Source organism: Lacerta agilis, chromosome 12, assembly GCF_009819535.1.
Source record: "Lacerta agilis isolate rLacAgi1 chromosome 12, rLacAgi1.pri, whole genome shotgun sequence".
Taxonomy (NCBI): Eukaryota; Metazoa; Chordata; class Lepidosauria; order Squamata; family Lacertidae; genus Lacerta; species Lacerta agilis.
The window spans coordinates 46,969,475-46,988,760 of NC_046323.1; the positions used below are offsets into that span (position 1 = coordinate 46,969,475).

General features: G+C 46.8%; 1 protein-coding gene across 3 annotated transcripts in view; it reads left to right on the forward strand.

Moving 5' to 3' along the window:
• XYLB (xylulokinase) overlaps nt 1-19,286 on the forward strand; it is a 105,626-nt gene that overhangs the window by 27,389 nt on the left and 58,951 nt on the right. For all 3 annotated transcript variants that reach the window (XR_004427646.1, XM_033165116.1, XM_033165117.1), the window contains 2 exons: nt 262-335; nt 1,823-1,919. Coding sequence is in view for 2 of the 3 variants with exons in the window: in XM_033165116.1 (XP_033021007.1) it covers nt 262-335; nt 1,823-1,919 (171 nt within the window). In the remaining variant the exon portion in view is untranslated. The remainder of the gene's footprint in view (nt 1-261; nt 336-1,822; nt 1,920-19,286) is intronic.

Genomic DNA, 19,286 nt, shown 5'->3' on the forward strand with positions numbered 1-19,286 from the left:
GGTTTGTTGGTTAAGATGTAATGGCAGACTGTGGTTTATCAGAAACCAGGAAGTACCTATTTAAACAGAACATATGAGGGGAGGAGGGAGAGGGAAGAAGGAAGGGAGAGAGGAAGCAGCATGTAAAGGCTTGAACATGTAATGCCCAAACACAATGCGTAAATCATTCTGCTGCTTATTGTTGTCATAATATATATATTTTAGGTTAAAGATTGTTGCTACCAAAGACAAATGTGGTAATATTTTTAACTTTCCATTTAGGCTTTTATTTTGATGTGATGGAGATTATACCGGAGACCGTGGGAATTCACCGATTCAACACACACAACAACAGAGTAAGAGCAGCCTCACATCTTTGTTTAAGGGTTACTTGAAGCATAATTGAATTGCAGCCTGGGCAACACTTCCACATACAACCCCTTCCTCAACACATGTCACAGCTTTGCATGTTCCAAAATCCATAACCAGGCAATACCAACCAAAACAGATAGCAAGCTTTTCACTTCCCTAGAATGTTTGTCAATGGGGTAAAGGTAAAGGTACCCCTGACCGTTAGGTCCAGTCGTGGACGACTCTGGGGTTGCGCGCTCATCTCGCTCTGTAGGCCAAGGGAGCCGGCGTTTGCCGCTTCCGGGTCAAGTGGCCAGCATGACTAAGCCACTTCTGGTGAACCAGAGCAGCATACGAAAACACCGTTTACCTTCCCACTGGAGTGGTACCTACCTGTATTTATCCACTTGCACTTTGAAGTGCTTTTGAACTGCTAGGTGGGCAGGAGCTAGGACCGAACAACGGGAGCTCACCCCGTCGCGGGGATTTGACCTGCCAACCTTCCGATCGGCAAGCCCTAGGCTCTGTGGTTTAGACCAAGCGCCACCCGTGTCCCTGGGATATTTTGTCCATGGGATATTTTGATTCAAATCCCTCCTCAGCCCCTGATTTCAATAGCAGTGGCTTTGGGCTAGACACTCTTGTCTGTACCACAGCTTTCCATTTTTAAAATGAGAGATAGTAACCACAGCCGAACCTCACAGGCTTGTCATGAACATAAATAAGGGTTACAAAGCACTTTAAACACTTGTTTTCCAGCAATGATCCTTGGGAGGAAGTCCCACCACATTCACTTGCTTCCTAGTGTGTGAACTTTGCTCTGCAGCCATCAGTGCAGTAAAACAAAACAATGTGCAATTGTGCAGGTCCATGGGGGAGTTTGTCAATATTTGTGATACAAGCTTCTTTATTTAAACAGTGTACATGGGACAGAGAGAAAAAACATGCCACACCTCACTGAATTAGGCTGCAATCCCAAGCACACTTACCTGGGAGTAAGCCCCACTGAATTCAGTGGAGCTTGCTTCTGGGTAGACATGCAAAGGATTTCACTGTTACAAAGGGAAGTGACAACACCCCAGGGTTAGTTTTAATCAGGCAGCAGGAAGACAAATTTCTGCTGTTGAATTTATCTGTGGCTCTGCTTTTCTGCACTCCACCCCTCCAACAATAATGTTCTGTGAGCAAGTTTCAAAAGTCCTTTACATATGAAGGAGAAAATACAGAAACACATTTAGCAGTTGCGCTGCAAATATTTAATCACGTATTGATTTCAGGATTGAGGAATATGCCAGCTAGGACAAGATTATGAGCTGAATTGGGGTTGTCATGATGCTGCAGGAAGGCAAAGTAGCCCAGACTTAAGTACAGACTCGGAAGGCGAAGGCAACTTTGACGCATCATAAACCGGGCATTTGGTGCGCATGGTTTTAAAGTAGCCTCTCTTACTGCATTGGACGCATGCATATTAATCTGTTTCTCTTTCTTACAGGTCTCAACATTTCCCAAGGAATTGGAGATACGGGCCTTGATTGAAGGGCAGTTCATGGCCAAAAGGATTCATGCTGAAAAGCTGGGATATACAATCCGTGAGTGTGTCTATGGCATGACAAGAGAGCTAAAAGAATGCTGCATTAAACTGATAAGTCCTGTTTGAGTAGTTAGATGCACATTCCTGCACCCCCCCCAGGCCGATCTAGATCAAAAAGAGCACAGCTGCCCAGCTCTGAGGAGTACCGCCATGCTGAAGGGTCCTTGTGGGTCAGTAGTTTGACTGTGAGTTTTTCCTTTTCTAAACACTGGATCTGAAATGAAATATCCTGCCTGAGAGAAGAGGTGCTGAAATGGAAAAAGTGAATTGCTTGGATATACAGATGGTTGAAAGTGTCGTTTGGGTGGTCTTCTTCCTTTTAGTCTTCCCCTCCATATTGTGTGATTGTTACAAGCATTGGTGTCCCTGGAAGTTGTGGGCGACTGCTGGCCACATTCTGGCTCTTTGTGCATTGAGCTAAGTCCTGGCTTGTCTGTGAAAGGAAGGGTGGTTTGTTGCAGGAGCTGAACCAAAAGTAGGAAATCACTATGCGCTAGAGGTCTAAACATGTTGGCTGCTTCAAGCCTTCCAGAGCCATCTGGAATGTGCGCCTTCATTCCCTTGAGGGAGGGCTTGATTTTGGCATCATTCCGAGGAGCCAAGGGGGAGCCATGGATGTCTTAACAGGAGGCTGAGGTTGAGCCGAGCCTATAAACCACCAGAGCTGTTTGCATCAGTGGAGCCTGCTAGCTTTGGCAGCGGCACCACTGGAGCAAACCACTCTGTCCCCAGAGAAGCTCCAGCATTCGTCACTTCAGCAGGTGCAGCCTTGCTATCAGCGGCAATTAACTTTGCCAAGGACGCCGCCACCTGTACAGCGGCTGTAGGGACTGGTGGAGCTGCTCAGGATCGCTGGCTTGTTCTGATTGCACTGCTGGTTCCATTTGGGCTGCCGCCACCGCTTGAAGGGCCCATCAGTACTGTTGGCGTTGCTAGATCTGCCGGTCTTGAGGTTGGGCAGGAGCAACAGCTGTGGCTAATGCACCTCCTTCCTCTTGATCCTGGTTCTGGGCCAATTTCTAAGGCTGCCACCAAATGCGGGAGCTGCCGCCACTGCCGCCTGTGGACAACACAGGCCTGTCCCCTGAGGCCAGCGTCTGCTTCCCTTCCCTGGGACAAAGGCATAGCAGAGGTGCCACATGGCCCCATCACTCCACAGGGGGCTCTTGCTGTGTGCTTGCCAGAAGGGAAGGGGTCGGAGTCACTCTTGCACTGCCAAGCTGGCGAGGGTATCTGTGTGCCCGGAGCTTATTGATTCTTGGGTCTTCTACTGACTCTTTGTATGGCTATGGGCAAGTAGTAAACAACTGTTATGTTTCGGGGCTGATTTGAAAGTGCAGAAAAAAAGAACATAGTCTGGGTCTTCTGGGACCACATTGGTTTAGACTGCCGGTAGCGAGTGCGGGTGGATTGCATGAATGAATTCTCGCCAGTGCTACACATCTCTGCACATGGAAAGCTAGGGGAGAAGGTTAGACTAAAGGCCTCATCCTTCAAATCCTATCTTTCCACCTTCAGAGAAATCCATATTTTAAGCAGTAGGGGGCATTGCAGCAGGCTCCATTGGGGAAGCAGTTTTAGGTGAAAGCGATCCATGCTATTATTGCTTCTAATATCTGTAGTTGGGAAAAAGCGCACTTTATAATTTAGTATTTGTGTCCTGGAAACAGAGGCTCAGTTCCTGTGCTCTAGTTTCTGTTGTGGCAACGCCTGCTGTTAAGTGATGCTTGTGCCTCACGTTTCATGTTTGCCTGAAATCATACCTTTGTGAAAACAATCAAGGTTGCTCTGTTGGAAAGAGTGCTTGTTTTCAAGCCTGCTCTCCAGTCTGGAAACGTCTGCTAATTTGGTGTTTGTTGTCTCCAAAATGTGCAAATAGATTTGCATGAAGCCCAGGTCTCTTGCAATTAAGATGAAATGTTGGCTTTTATAAAACTATACGCGTTCCTGCGTGTTGCTATCACATAGTATAACGTCAAGCATTAAAAAGTGAAACTGGTGTGTTTGATATTTTCCTAAATTCTCGTTCTTACTGCGGCTTTATCCTTAGATCTGTGTTCAGTCACTGGCGGTTCCTTTGTGAATGCATAGCAAAAAAAAAAGTGAAAGGAGTGGTCTTTCTTCAGGCCTTTTCTTTGTTCTCGGTGGCAGCATCTGCTGAAATGTACTTAGGGCACAATTCACCATGAAGTTCTCCTTAGCATGCTAATGGAAATGAATGGGACTGGTACAGGAACGCAACTGCTCTGATGTTGTGTTGCTCTTATTCGTTTTAAGGGAGAATTCTCAGTCGATTGTATCCATAGAGGCTAACCCTTCGCAAGTTTAAAAATGGTAGCTGCAGCAACGGGCAGTGGGGTGGGTTTGTGCTGCTCACCTGATATACCTCTGGCTGAAACCCTGCAGTGTTCTGGGATAGAGAGGGGTAGGCAGTGGTGAAGTCAGCATGGTCGTGGAGCCAGTCCGGCAGATGCTCCAGTGTGGTGTAGTGGTTAAGAGTGGTAGACTCGTAATCTGGGGAACCGGGTTCGTGTCCCCGCTCCTCCACATGCAGCTGCTGGGTGATCTTGGGCTAGTCACACTTCTCTGAAGTCTCTCAGCCCCACTCATCTCACAGAGTGTTTGTTGTGGGGGAGGAAGGGAAAGGAGAATGTTAGCCGCTTTGAGACTCCTTCTGGTAGTGAAAAGCGGGATATCAAATCCAAACTCTTCTTCTTCTCTTCTTCCTCATTCTGCTTTGCTGAAGTGACCTAGCCATAGAGAGGCCTGTGAGTGGTGCAGCCCCTTCTGCTGCTGTGTTAGCTGTATGCTTGATTCTTGCAGCTGAACTGACATATCAATGTGCAGCCGCACCTCGGAAGTCGAACAGAATCTGTCCCGGAAGTCTGTTCGACTTCCAAAACGTTCTGAAACCAAGGCGTGGCTTCCGATTGGCTCCCAAGTACCAAGGTGCGACTGTAGGCCTATATTATAACCCCAATTCTTAAGGTTTTATTTACTGGGAGTTATTAAAACACTTAATAGTAATAATAATGATAATTATTAGTTATTAAATTTCTATACCACTCTTCATCCAAGGAACATAGGGCAGTTTACTACACAAGCAACAACCGTTTCACATGCATTTGATTGACTCCTGACTGCCAATGTGCACACCGTTTTTGGCTCTGGAAGGGGGCGAATGGGGTGGGGGCAGGTGGCCCAGAACGCAACCCCCGTCCAAATGGGGAGTTGCCTGTATGAAAATGCAAAAAATGCATAGCATAGCAACAAACAAAAACAATAAACACCCACCTAGGAAGAGCATTCCACAAGTGGGGAACCTCCGTGGAAAAGGCCTTTTCTCGTGTTGCCACCCTCTGGACTTCTCGTGGAGGAGGCACACAAGAAGGGCCTCATATGATGATTGCAGGGTCTGGGTCGGTTCATATGGGGAGAGGCAGTCCTTGAGGTATTAAATGGTCCTTGGCCGTTTAAGGCTTTATAGGTCATAACCAGCACTTTGAACTGGGCCTGGAAACAAACTGGCAGGTAGTTCTGCCGGGCCAGGATCAGGGTAATATGCTCAAACGGTCTTGCCCTGGAGAGCAACTAGGCTGCCGAATTCTGCACTAGCTGAAGTTTCTGAACCATCTTCAGAGGCAGCCCTATGTATACAGTCATACCTCTGGTTTCTTTCGCTGCAGGTTGCGTTCGGCACGGGTTAGGAACGCGCCGAACCCGGAAGTACCGGAATGGGTTACTTCTGGGTTCAGGGCTTTGCGCATGTGCAGAAGCTCCGAATCGCGCCCTGCACATGCGCAGACACGGCACTTCAGTTTGCGCTCTGTTCATGTTGCGAACGGGGCTCCGGAACAGATCCCGTTTGCAACCAGAGGTACCCCTGTAATGTGTTGCAGTAATCTGACCTAGAGGTTAGCAGAGCCTAGATGACAGAAGTTAGACCATCCCTGCCCAGAGAGAGGGCAGCTAGGCCACCAGCCAAGCTGATGGAAGGCACTCTGCAACACGGAGACTGCCTGAGCCTTGAGCAACAGCAATGGAGAAATAGTTAATCTCTAGTGCTAAAGAAGGGACGCGGGTGGCGCTGTGGGTTAAACCACAGAGCCTAGGGTTTGCTGATCAGAAGGTCGGTGGTTCAAATCCCCGCGACGGGGTGAGCTCCCGTTGCTTGGTCGCAGCTCCTGCCCACCTAGCAGTTCGAAAGCACGTCAAAGTGCAAGTAGATAAATAGGTACCGCTCCGGCGGGAAGGTAAACGGCATTTCCGTGCGCTGCTCTGGTTCTCCAGAAGTGGCTTTGTCATGCTGGCCACATGACCTGGAAGCTGTACGTCGGCTCCTTCGGCCAGTAATACGAGATGAGCGCCGCAACCCCAGAGTTGGACACGACTGGACCTAATGGTCAGGGGTCCCTTTACCTTTACCTTTAGTGCTAAAGAAGCATTCCTTCTTTTTATGATGTTCAGGTATCAGTGTCATTTTTAATGTAGCCAAAATGGTACCCCCTATGCAGAAGAGGGAGCCATTAGCAGATTTGGGGGGAGTCCTCAAGTTTGAAGAAGTAAAAACAAAAATATTTAGGAGTTTTATTGCAGGTAATAATAATAATAATAATTTTATTGTTTATACCCCACCCATCTGGTATAAGCCACAGCATATACAAAAACTGCTGCATAATAATATATATATAATGTTATTATATATAATACTGTATAATATATTATATATGTATAATATAATATATACATTGCAGGGTGACAGACAAGGGTTTCTGTATCTTTCTTCCAAGCAGACATGTGCAGTTTGAAAATCTAAATATTATTACTCTTTGCTATAGGAATAGAATCCAAAAAACACTGTACAGTACACAGTTTCTCATTAAAAAACTGATTTTGTTCTCTCTCTCCAGGAGAGGGCAGTAGATCCCACCTCATGGCAGTTTTATCTTAACAATTAGATTAATTTTATCTGACTCAGCCCTGCCTTCTGGTACAAAGACTCCTGTTGGACTGTGTGACAAAAAGTTTAGTGCAGGTTTCCTGGCATGATGTAAAACTTATAGTGTTTTTTCAGTTACTGTGTTCTTCTGTATGTGTTTTAATCAAATTTCAAGGAAAATCCTCTAGGAACGCCCTGTATCCTGTTAAGGGTTGTTGACTTAAGGGGTGGGAAGCAAAGAAAGAATAAAAGAGAAACAAAATAAGACAGACAAAGAAAGAAAGCAAACACAGCCACACTCAGCTCTTTTTAATTTATACACTCTGGTCTTTGGTGGTAAAGGGAACAATTTGTATTTCATTCCCCCTGACTTCCTATTTCCCCCACATAAACTAATTGCCACTTTTCTTTTATGCCCCCCCCTCCCGTTTTGCAAAATGAGTGTCTCAATTTCACAATTAGGTGACCTGGTATCTGTATATGGCCTGTGCTTGAGTTTTTCAAAAGTTCTCGCAGCTCAACCCATTGTGGAAGTTCACTTTAAAGAAAGAAAGAAAAAAAAAAAACCCTCACCAAGGTAACCCAGTATCTATGCTGAGAAAATTTTGCATCCTGAATATCTTATGCAAATATGTCGTCTTTTGCTTGTTTTGCATAATTTATTCTAGTTGTCCCGACAAAGAGTCGGGGAGCTATTACATCCGCGTCACAGAAGACCCACCTCTTGACTGCGATTCTGCTCAGCCCACCTCTCAGTTTCCATGAGTTGCTGCCCACATATTTTCAGGCTTATCTCGGAAGCTATAAGGCCCAGAGACTTGCTTTATTGTTGTTGTTTGGGGGGGGGGGAGAAAGAAAAGAAAGCTGAAATTTCCAAGAGCCTTCGTTGTCTACCAGACACCAAAATGGATGGTTGCACAATGCGGGCAAAGCTGTGCATGGTGAGATCAGCCCTGTGGCTTCATATTATGTGACAGTACAGTAGTGGCAATGGATCCAAGGATACACAAGCTTGGCCTTTGGACCAGAAATATGTGGAGCCCCAAAACGGCTCAGCACCTAACACGTATGCCGTTTAAATTCGGTCCTTAACCTAACTCTAAAGGTAACCAGGATTTAAAGGTTAGCATCACTACCGCCTGGCAAATAGAAGGGGAAGAAATGGAGGCAGTGAGAGATTTCACTTTCTTGGGTTCCATGATCACTGCAGATGGTGACAGCAGTCACGAAATTAGAAGACGCCTGCTTCTTGGGAGAAAAGCAATGACAAACCTAGACAGCATCTTAAAAAGCAAAGACATCACCTTGCCGACAAAGGTCCGTATAGTTAAAGCTATGGTCTTCCCGGTAGTAATGTACGGAAGTGAGAGCTGAACCATCAAGAAGGCTGATCGCCGAAGAATTGATGCTTTTGAATTATGGTGCTGGAGGAGACTCTTGAGAGTCCCATGGACTGCAAGAAGATCAAACCTATCCATTCTCAAAGAAATCAGCCCTGACTGCTCACTAGAAGGACAGATCCTGAAGTTGAGGCTCCAGTACTTTGGCCACCTCATGAGAAGAGAAGACTCCCTGGAAAAGACTCTGATGTTGGGAAAGATGGAGGGCACAAGGAGAAGGGGACGACAGAGGATGAGATGGTTGGACAGTGTTCTCGAAGCTACTAACATGAGTTTGGCCAAACTGCGAGAGGCAGTGAAGGATAGGCGTGCCTGGCGTGCTCTGGTCCATGGGGTCACGAAGAGTCGGACACGACTGAACAACAACAACAACATCACTACCGCCATCTTTTTTTCAGGCTCGGGGAGCCTTGAGCGGAGGACTCCGGCAGACATATCCACCCCAGTGCCTTGCACTCTGCGCCACTCTGGCAGTGTACCAGAAGAGGGAGCTGTTGGCTTGGTGAACATTGCACTTGTGCGCCACCAGTGTAGGTGGCCAGAAGGAGGTACTGCAGTTTGCAAAGGCAGGGATTGCCAGGTGACATAAGGAGTCTCGGTCTTTAGACATTGGCCTGGCTCCTCAAGCCTGAGTAACGAGTCTCTGCGAAACTGCTGACAGACTAAATCAGCTGCTTCCAGGCTTCTCGCCTGCCTGCCTCTCTTGCTTTGCCTTCCCAAGGCTGATGTCTTGGTGATCGGCCTTCTGCTTGCCTGGCTCTGCAGTGACTCTGCTTCCAGTCAAGAGCCCTGACAGCTGGAAACTTCATTACCTTTCCACTGTCCATGAGAAAATAATGTCTCTGTAATTCAAAAAAGCCTGAAAACTCTTGCTGTGTCAACAGAAGCTGCTTCAACAGTGGATACCATCTCGGTCTACTTTTGCGTTCTTATTCTCTGGAACCAACGCAACAGTGACTTCTTATCTCGTTTCATGGAAGCAACATTTGAACAAACACCCTGAAGTGTAAGCAATCCGGGCTGCTAGATTAGTTGTCAGGGGGCTCTTGACATTTGAGAGGCATCAAGCCATAGATAATGATTCTGCTTTATCACTCTTTAGGGCTGTTGATTTGGCGGCGTTTCAAAACTCACAACTGATAGCAATGGCAATCACAGTGGCTTCCAGTCCAAGATTTGATAGTGACTTCTTTGTAAAACTACCGCTTGGCAGTTCTCTAAATGAATTTCCTTACTATCGAGAATCATCTTCCTTTCCCTTTCCCTTTTTTAGTTTCGATAAGTACACAGATCCCTCATCCAGGACAGGAGTTTCTGTGTGGCTACCAAACCGAAATCTTTCTGCAGTTTCTCTCCCCGCACCACCATGTTTCCCTCTGCTGTCAGGAGAGAGAGAGAGAATCTCTGGGCATATTCTCATGCTCATATTCTCACGCCAAACACTTTTCTATGCCGCCAGGTTTATGCAGGCAGTGAAGAAAACATATTTCCATAATAGGGAGGCAGGGGAGCCTGAACCGGGTACAAAGCTAGTACCTTCATTCCCTGGTGGTAGCATCCATCTGTATGCATGTGAAATTAGGGTCCCCCCTCTATGTACATTGAGTTTCATTTGCCATTTTACTGTACATTCACTGAGTTTGGAGAAATCCTTTCGGAGCTCCACACAATCCCTTTTTGTTCCAGTCACTCTGAACAATGTGGTATTACCAGCAGCAGTGGTAACCTTATTACTCACCCCAACCCTAAATCATTGTGAACACGTTGAAAAGCACAAGTCCCCAAACCAACCCTTGGAAGTTCTCCACTTTCTGTATCCCTCCATTGGAAGAACTGTACATTTATTCCTGCTCTTGGCTTCCAGTTTCCTAACCAGTTCGACTGGATCACCTCTAGCTAGATGCTTTCTGACACTCTCAAAGAACTCTGAAAGGTTAGCGAGATAGTATTTAACCTTGCAGTAGCCATGCAGATCATGCTTCAGCAAAATTGGTACTTCTATATGCTAGGTACTCCTGGGTTTAATAATGCTTTCCACCACTTTTCCCGCAAGAGACATAATTTTCTGGATTGCCTCTGGATTCCCTAAAAAAAAAGTGGTGTTACATTTGCCATTTTCTAGTCCTTGGATGCGGGGGCTGATTTTAGGGACAAGTTACATATTTATGTTAGAATACCAGCAATTTTCACATTAGAATTCTTTAAGAGTTCGGGGTGGGGGGGGTGCAGGTTCTCCACTTCTGATCTAGACAAATGATTTCCGGCCAACCTTAAAAAGATGCACTGCTACTTGTTAAATGCAAATAGCAATTGAGCAGTTCGTTCTGGGGCACAGTGGTGTTTCAAGACGTTGTAGCTTGGTAAAATATTTGTGGAGCATACTGCGGCCTACAGTGAGGGTTCTTTTTCAGACTTTTTGGAGCTTGGGGTCTGTGTGCGTCTCAAGTGGGTGCATTTTAATGGCATTTTGAAAATGTTAGGTTTATCCACCACCTTCCCATCTGGAAGGATAAATATATTGTAGACATAATGTAGTTGAGATTGCAAGATTGCTACGCTGTAGTTTTGATGTTTGACATCTTGCTCCTGCCACCCTGTTAGTCTGGCCCTTAACTCTGGAACAATGTTTCCTTCGGTCAAATCCACAGGCCTCCAGAGATGTAACATGCTGCTAATAAAACGCCGTGTTTGAATTCATTACATAATTCACAGCCTTTAAAATTTGGATCTGATAATGTAAGTGTATTGGGGACTTTAAAAATCCTGCCGTTGTCTACGGTGTGCCAACAGGTTTACGAACAGAGGCTCACTAAATATAGGCCGGCAATATCCTTTAACTCATGGGTAGGCAAACTAAGGCCCGGGGGCCGGATCTGGCCCAATTGCCTTCCAAATCCTGCCCACAGATGGTCCGGGAATCAGCGTGTTTTTACATGAGTAGAATGTGTCCTTTTATTTAGAATGCGTCTCTGGGTTATTTGTGGGGCCTGCCTGGTATTTTTACATGAGTAGAATGTGTGCTTTTATTTAAAATGCATCTCTGGGTTATTTGTGGGGCATAGGAATTCGTTCATATTCCCCCCCCCCCCCTAAAATATAGTCCGGCCCCGCCCCACAAGGTCTGATGGATTGCTGAAAAAGTTTGCTGACCCCTGCTTTAACTGAGCAACACCTCTTAGTGAAAGACGGAGCAAACTTGCGTTTGGGCAGAATGGAATGTCAGCTGGTGCTCTTGCTGTGACGAGAGCGAACCTTCTCAGTAGTGTTGGATCCCTAATGCCTCTTCTCTAAATCCTACTTTCTCTTCCCAGCACGAGTCCAGTTCTCGCTGTCATGCGTCTGGGCAGTGCTGCATCAGACTGCAGTTAGAGCGGCCTTTAACGCTTGAACACAGTGACAGAAAAGAAGCATTCATTCCGGGGAGAAAGCCAGGCTAGAACCCTTATAATGAGGGAATGATCTGTAGGGAGGCACCGTAGGCCACACGAGACCCTCGTCTGCAGTGCGAAGGGCTGTATCCCAGCAGTGGAGCCTCTGCTTTGCATGCAGAAGGTCTCAGGTTCTATCTCTGCCGTCAGCAGATAGGGCCCAAGAATGAGCGTTTCCCAGAAGCATTGCATTGTTTTCCAAAGTGGTTACTGCTTTGCGGCACCAAGGTTAAGCTCTATGGAGCCGGTGCTTTGGCATTCGTTTTGTTTTAATGGCATTGTGTAACATATAATTTTAGACATGCTTTTAGTCCATTGTTAGCCATCCCCGGGACTTTCAGAATAGGGGAGGCTATTTAAATAAATAAATAGCTTCAGTACGCTGTATTGACCCAGTGTAAAGTGCTGCCTCAATGGCATTTTTTTTATCACCGGCAAGGTTAAACGAGATTTGCGCCGTCCACGTGAACAAGTCTCCTGGGCAAGCTCAGTTGAAATGAACGGGCTATTCCCACCCTGCGTTATGCGTCTTAGTAGATGTGTTGCCAGATTTGGTGATTTCTCAGGGAAACCCCCCCCCCCCATCTTGCTTGCATGGCAAACTGCACTTGCTGGAATTATGTCTTCTGAACAACTATTAAAGGTGCAGGATCCCTGACCCTCCTTTGCATCTGACCACCCTAATTAGATCTAGAAGACGCCTGCTTCTTGGGAGAAAAGCAATGACAAACCTAGACAGCATCTTAAAAAGCAAAGACATCACCTTGCCGACAAAGGTCCGTATAGTTAAAGCTATGGTTTTCCCAGTAGTAATGTACGGAAGTGAGAGCTGGACCATAAAGAAGGCTGATCGCCGAAGAATTGATGCTTTTGAATTATGGTGCTGGAGGAGACTCTCTTGAGAGTCCCATGGACTGCAAAAAGATCAAACCTATCCATTCTCAAAGAAATCAGCCCTGAGTGTTCACTGGAAGGACAGATCCTGAAGTTGAGGCTCCAGTACTTTGGCCACCTCATGAGAAGGGAAGACTCCCTGGAAAAGACCCTGATGTTGGGAAAGATGGAGGGCACAAGGAGAAGGGGACGACAGAGGATGAGATGGTTGGACAGTGTTCTTGAAGCTACTAATATGAGTTTGGCCAAACTGTGAGAGGCAGTGAAGGATAGGCGTGCCTGGCGTGCTCTGGTCCATGGGGTCACGAAGAGTCAGACACGACTGAACGACTGAACAACAACAACTGATCCTCTGGAGCAGCAGAAAATGATTCTGCCACGTGAAAATCTTTGCGGAGCTGCCTCCTTTGCGGCTGGTGCAGCCCGTGTAGCTGATTCTGGCCCCAGTTCCACATTTTCAAGAGCTGTGCTTAAATGTGAGCAACAACCTGTCAAAATCCTTTTCTGTCACCTTCTGTTGTGTTCGCTGCTGAAGAGTTATGGCTATCTGTGTCGTAACTAATGTTGTTCCTCCTTGGATGAGGTGAAGAGCTCTGCAAGGAGGCCACTCTGTAATTGCATACAGATTAAATCGATGCCTTTTTCTTTTTCGTTTTGCCCAGAGGGACTTGCAGTTCTCAAAGACAATCAATGCTGAGATGTTGCCCTGGTTGCCAGCTTCCCTCTTGCCATTCTTTGCTCCGAGTTCTCATTGTGTTCCTTAAGCTTGACACCAGCTATCATGTCTGACACCTGCTGCCGTGTTGAAAACAAACAAAAAGGAAAGTGGTACACAGGTGGAAATTTACATTAACCTATTCAAATTGTTTGTGGCCTTGAGTTTGTTCTGTGTTTTGAAAAGGAAGAAAAGAAATGCAGGATAGAACTCTCCAGAATACACACACAGACAAGTGCACAAACCATCTCTTGGCAGAATGAGCAGGTTTTAAAAAAGAACAACATGACAATGGTCAGTGAGTGTGGCAATAACCCCACTCTTCGCACTATGCAGGCAGAAATAGAGTGCACCCCAATCTGGGTGCCAAGAGACTCCAGGGATGCTCAGAAGAGAGTGGTGTCCAGGATATGAAGTTTTATTTACACATATCTGAGCATAGGATAGAAGGGCTCACAGCGTTGACACCCCAACAGATCTTGCTTTCCAGAGAGATCCCCAATCCATAGCTTTGGGTCCATCACAGAGCAAGACAAGCCACTGTGTCTCCAGTTTCCAGCCAGGGGCGTCGCAGAGGAGGGGCGGTGGGGGGGGGGGGGCCCCGGGCAGCGCCCCTGCTGGGGTAACACACTGGGGGGCGGCCCCGCCCACTGGGCTTTTTTTTAAATTACTTTTTTTCCTTTTTTATGTTTTTTAGGCTATTTTTTACTTTTTAAGGCTATTTTCGGCACTGCCGGGGTGGAGCCGCAGGGGCGGCCAGCGAGGAGGGGTGTCACCCCCTTCACTGGCCGCCCCTGCGGCTCCGCCCCAGCAGCGCCGAAAATAGCCCCCCCTTCCAGCGGCGCAGCTCGGCATGGAGGCAAGGGGCGGGCCAGCCAGGTGGGGTGCCACCCCCTCCTCGCTGGCCCTCCCCTTGCCTCTTTGCCGAGCTCCACTGCTGGCTGGCTTGCGGAGACGGGGCATGGAGAAAGGCCGTCCCTCTCCCTGCCCCGACTTGCGCTCTGCCAAGGGAGCCCGGGCGGCGGATTCGGGAGTCTTTGCAGCCCGCAAAGACTCCCGAATCCGCCTCCCAGCACCCCTGCGTGCCGCAGCTGCTCACGCAGGCACGAGCAGCCGCAGCACGAAGGGGTGCCGCCGCCGGGCGGAGGCTTCGGGAGTCTCCCGAATCCGCCGCCCGGCACCCCCGGGGCGGGGCGTCACGTGCGTCATGACGCACGCACGCACGCACCGCAATGCCCCGCCCCCCAGGGGTGCCTCTTGGCTTCCCGCCCCCAGCAGCCAAGGGGCTAAGAACGCCCCTGCTTCCAGCACCAGTCAAAACTCTCTTCTCTCTCTTGCACACAGCCCCACTTAGCCTATTGTTCTCCATCATTACAAAGCAATGTTGCTTCCAACTAGGTGCGGGGAGGGGGGGGGGAGGAGGGCTACTCCCCTTAGTCTCTGTGACAACAGAGCAGCCTTTTTGAACATGTAAAGGGTGGTACTTAACTGGCCAGCTAATGCCATTATCTTATAAAGGGCCTGGTCTGACTGGTTCAGCAGAGGGAGATCTGGGGCAGAGCACAGTGGCAGGCAAAGCCCCCCTTGCCATTCCAACCAAAACGCTTTCGTCGTGCAGTCCTAACCATGTCTGCTCAGAGTGAATTTCCACTGAGTTCAATGGGGCTTACTCCTGGATGAATGGTATTAGGATTGCAGATTTATAGGGTGAAAAAAGCTATGGAAAGTAGCAGTGGATCCCTTTGTTCCATTGAACTTGTGGGACTTCAGTGCCCCAACTCATTTGACTGCATTGTCTGGCGATAAAATGGCTGCCATTCAGGATTGGCCAGCATTTGGCTTCATAGCAGTGATTTGGAGAAAGGTTCTTTTGCACGTTGCCGGTTTTCTGAGCAGAGTGCAACATGCAGAAGGTTATAGAGTGAAGTCTAGCCTAAGGATACAACAAACTCAGTTTAATTCATGTTTAACACCTCTAATGAGCAATAAAAGTGGATTACATGCATGAGACATTTTTGCATGCAAGAATTCAGCCAGGGATTTATTTATTTTTTAACTCTTATTGGTCATGTAAAGGAACTGGAGCTGAAGCAGAAAATATGAACACTAATTCTTATTATTTCTATGTTCGTGGTATTAGAGAATAACTTAAGTACAAAAGACAAGCAACTGCCTCAAGGCAGCCCTGTTTAGGGAAGCTTTTAATGTCTGATGAATTATTGTATTTTAATATTGTGTTGGAAGCCGCCCAGAGTGGCTGGGCAGGCCCAGCCAGATGGGCGGGGTATAAATAATAAATTATTATTATTATTATTATTATTATTATTATTATTATTATTATTATTTACAATCCAAATTTGGCAATCCATTATTTTTTTGGCAAGGATAGTGAGGGATAAGAAGATGGATTTGTTGATGGTGAGGAAAAGAGTTTATTGTGTTTTCTTTTGGTTACTATTTTGACTGCTTTTTGATCATATTTTAAAAAGGGCCCATTGCATACCTAGTGATGGACAAATAACATGAAATAATGTTTGAAATCTGCAGCATGGCCTAGCTTCCGAGACAGAGCCCAGAATTTTCAAACATGCAATACAGGTGAGAGGGAACACATACACTGGCACTTAAACTGTGATTTTAGAAAGCCCTTTCTTTGCTGCTTTTGCTAGGAGGAGTGGGGCATTTGGGATGAAGGCCCACGTGATCCTCATGCCCAGATTGGTTTCATTAAAGTTGAAAGGGTGGAAAAATTATTTCTATTGTACACATCACTGAAGTGACTCAAGAGGGGAAGGGGGACACATTTGCAAGTGTCTGGAACATTAGCAGGGAGATTGTTAGTAGACTGTGTGAACCAATATTTTTACCCATGATTTGCCAAGGTAGGCATTACTTGTGTGGTGTCCTCATTACAGTCATACCTTAGTTTTCGAACAGCTTAGTTCTCGAACGTTTTGGCTCCCGAATGCCACAAACCCGGAAGTGACTGTTGCGGTTTGCAAACTATTTTTGGAAGCCAACCATCTGATCTGATGGGGCTTCCGATTGGCTGCAGGAGCTTTCTGCAGCCAATCAGAAGCCGCGCTTTGGTTTCCAAACATTTTGGAAGTCGAAGGGACTTCCGGAACGGATTATGTTCAACTTCCAAGGTATGACTGTACTAGATAAAAGTGAAAATCAGGACATAAAAGTTGTTGAGTTTTCTTTTGCAAAATCTCAAAAATAAAAAATTGCCATACGCCCAGACATTGCTTCCGACTGCAGTATTCTGGCTATGTCTGGGAAATTCAGGATGTATGGCAACCTTAATAGTGTGCCCATCAGTTTCTCCTATGGCACCTGCAAAGAATCCCAGTAAATATCCCCTGAAAAGAAGTCACAATACACAAGATAATGTTTGCTCTTTAGTTCCTTTTTGCACTGGCTCAGCATCTCCTATGTTAAACCTTGCCCACTTGGAGCAATGCTCACTGAATACCAGGGTTGGACACCCACTCTTCCACCTGCTCTGGAGATGTGCAAAGAGTTTCTCTTTCTGAGCAAGCATTGGTATACGTGGCTTTGCCCCCATCAATGCTGCATCTGATGGAACTTGCCTCCCATTTTTGTGATAGCATCCATTTTCAAATCTCCAAATGTGCCCACTGGTCGAAAAAGGCTGGCGACTCCTCCTGTGGTGAGCAAATTTCAGGTTTTTGTGAGCCCCACCAGGGAAAAAGGAAAGCTGTCTCCAGAGCTGAACTCCACCCAGTGGTGTAGGAACCCACTCCGGCACCTGGGGCGGGGCGCCGAGGGGTGGCTCGAACTGCCCGGCGGTGCACGCGCAACGTCCATATGGACTGCACATGCGCAGTATTCCATACGGACTGCACACGCACAGCATTCCATTCGGACCGCGCATGCGCGGCAGCCCATATGGTTGCTGTGCGAGAGGCAGCCCGTACGGATGCCATGCAAGCGGCGCCCATACTAACTGCGCGTGCGCCCTCGGCCATCTACAGCAGGGGAGAGGCAGCGGGCCATCTTGTCAACCCCGCCCCCGAGTGGTGCCCGGGGCGGACCGCCCCTGCCCCCCTTCATTTGCCCCTGGCCCCACCCCGTCTGCTGCTCTGAGCAAGTCAAGAACCAAACCTTGACTCACCTCCCCTGCTGGGGCTGCCCAAACTGAAGTCAATGGACACCCCTGTTCTTATATTTCACCTTCCACTGGCTCTGAATGATGTGTTTTCCTTGGCAAGTTAAAACCTGTGCTGAGAAAAAATTCCAGAGAATTTTGAAGGGAGCAATTATATTGAATTTTAAAAAGCGTGCCTATGCTCTAGGGGCAGATTTCTAATAATTTTGCAGTTGATAGTTTGACAGGACTAAATCAATTTTTAGAGGGTGTATGTATGGTGCAAATAAACTGATAAATGCATTTGTCAATCTTAGCTGAGAGTGTCACTTTCAAATTCAAATTTATTGCGGCTATAAGCCCATAAAAACATAAAATATGGAATATATGACATAAAATTACAGCAAACCATAGACCCTGGAGTCATAGGGAAACAAACCACAGCACAAATACAAGTTTTAAAATTGCAACCAGGAAGCAGAAAACAAAAGTATTAGTGGTCGTGTAGTTGGCCACAGCGCCTTTTTTGAGATATGACCGAGTTTAGAAACCTTGCCACCTGCAAGGTTGTATAGGAGTCGTTGTCTTGCAGGAGTAAGGCAAGGTGTGACTCAGCTGGTGCACCTGTAAGTTTTTGAGTTATTGATCTTAGTAATTTTGCCCGAGCCTCACTATGCAGGGAACAGATAAAGATTATATGATGGAGAGATTCCGTCGACTGTTTATCACAATCACAAAAGGCGGAAACTAGGCCCTTGGAAAATCTATGTCTCAGGACATTAGAAGGAAAGACATTAAACCTCGCTTTGGTGAAAGCGAATCGGTGCCCAGCAGTGGAGAGCGAGGATAGGTATAGAGGGACATGATGTATTGGAGTAACTCCAAAATTCCGAGGCGAGCAGACACCCCCACCCAGCATATGATTACGCTGCAGCTCCAAATCGTCCAGTCTTTGATTGATTAGTCTTTTTGCTGAAGCAAGGTCTAACTTAAGTGAATCTGAAGGAGAGATTCCAAAGGACAGAAGTTTGGCGTGGATTTTCCCAGTCCAAGGGTTTGCAAATTCGTCACGCCAAAGACATTGGACGAGATAATGGCTGGGTAATCTATGCCAAAGAGTTAACCAGTAGGTGAATATTCGTTTCCATAAGAGAGTCTCTAGTGAAGGAATCTTCAATTCTAGTCGTATAGCTGCATTACTAACACACGTAGGGAGTTTTAAAAGCCGACGAAGAAACTGATTTTGCAGCACCTCCAGCGGGGCCGGATTTACCAGAGCTGCCCAAAGCGGAGCAGCATAAGTAAGAGTGGTAATAACTTTTGCATTGTACACCTTTAAAGCCGAGGGCACGTGTAGGGCTCCGTCTGAGAAAAAGAACTGGAGAAGTGCATGAGATAGAGTTTTGCCCTTGTTAAGTAGATGTTGAACTTGGGATTTCCAGCTCATGTTATATTGAAAAACAATCCCTAGATATTGAAACTTAAAAACTTGATCTATTTTAACTCCACCAAGCTTCCACTGAAAAAGTTTACGACTTCTAGAGAAGACTACAACTTTTGATTTTGAGTGGTTGATGGACAATTGGTTGGATTGACAGTAAGCAGTAAAGATCTTTAACGCCCTACATAGCCCAACCCTTGAGTAAGAAAGGATCACCGCATCATCTGCGTATAAAAGCAGCGGACAACGGTAGTTTGCGATTCGGGGGGCGTGAATGTAAGCGTGCGACTCATTTAGAGGCTCTCTCATATCACTGACAAACAGGTTGAAAAGGTAAGGTGCTAATATACAACCTTGTCGGACTCCTTTATTTATCGGGACCGCGTTTGTAAGGTCACCAGCGGGGGTAAGTCTGATTCTGGCAGAGGATCCAC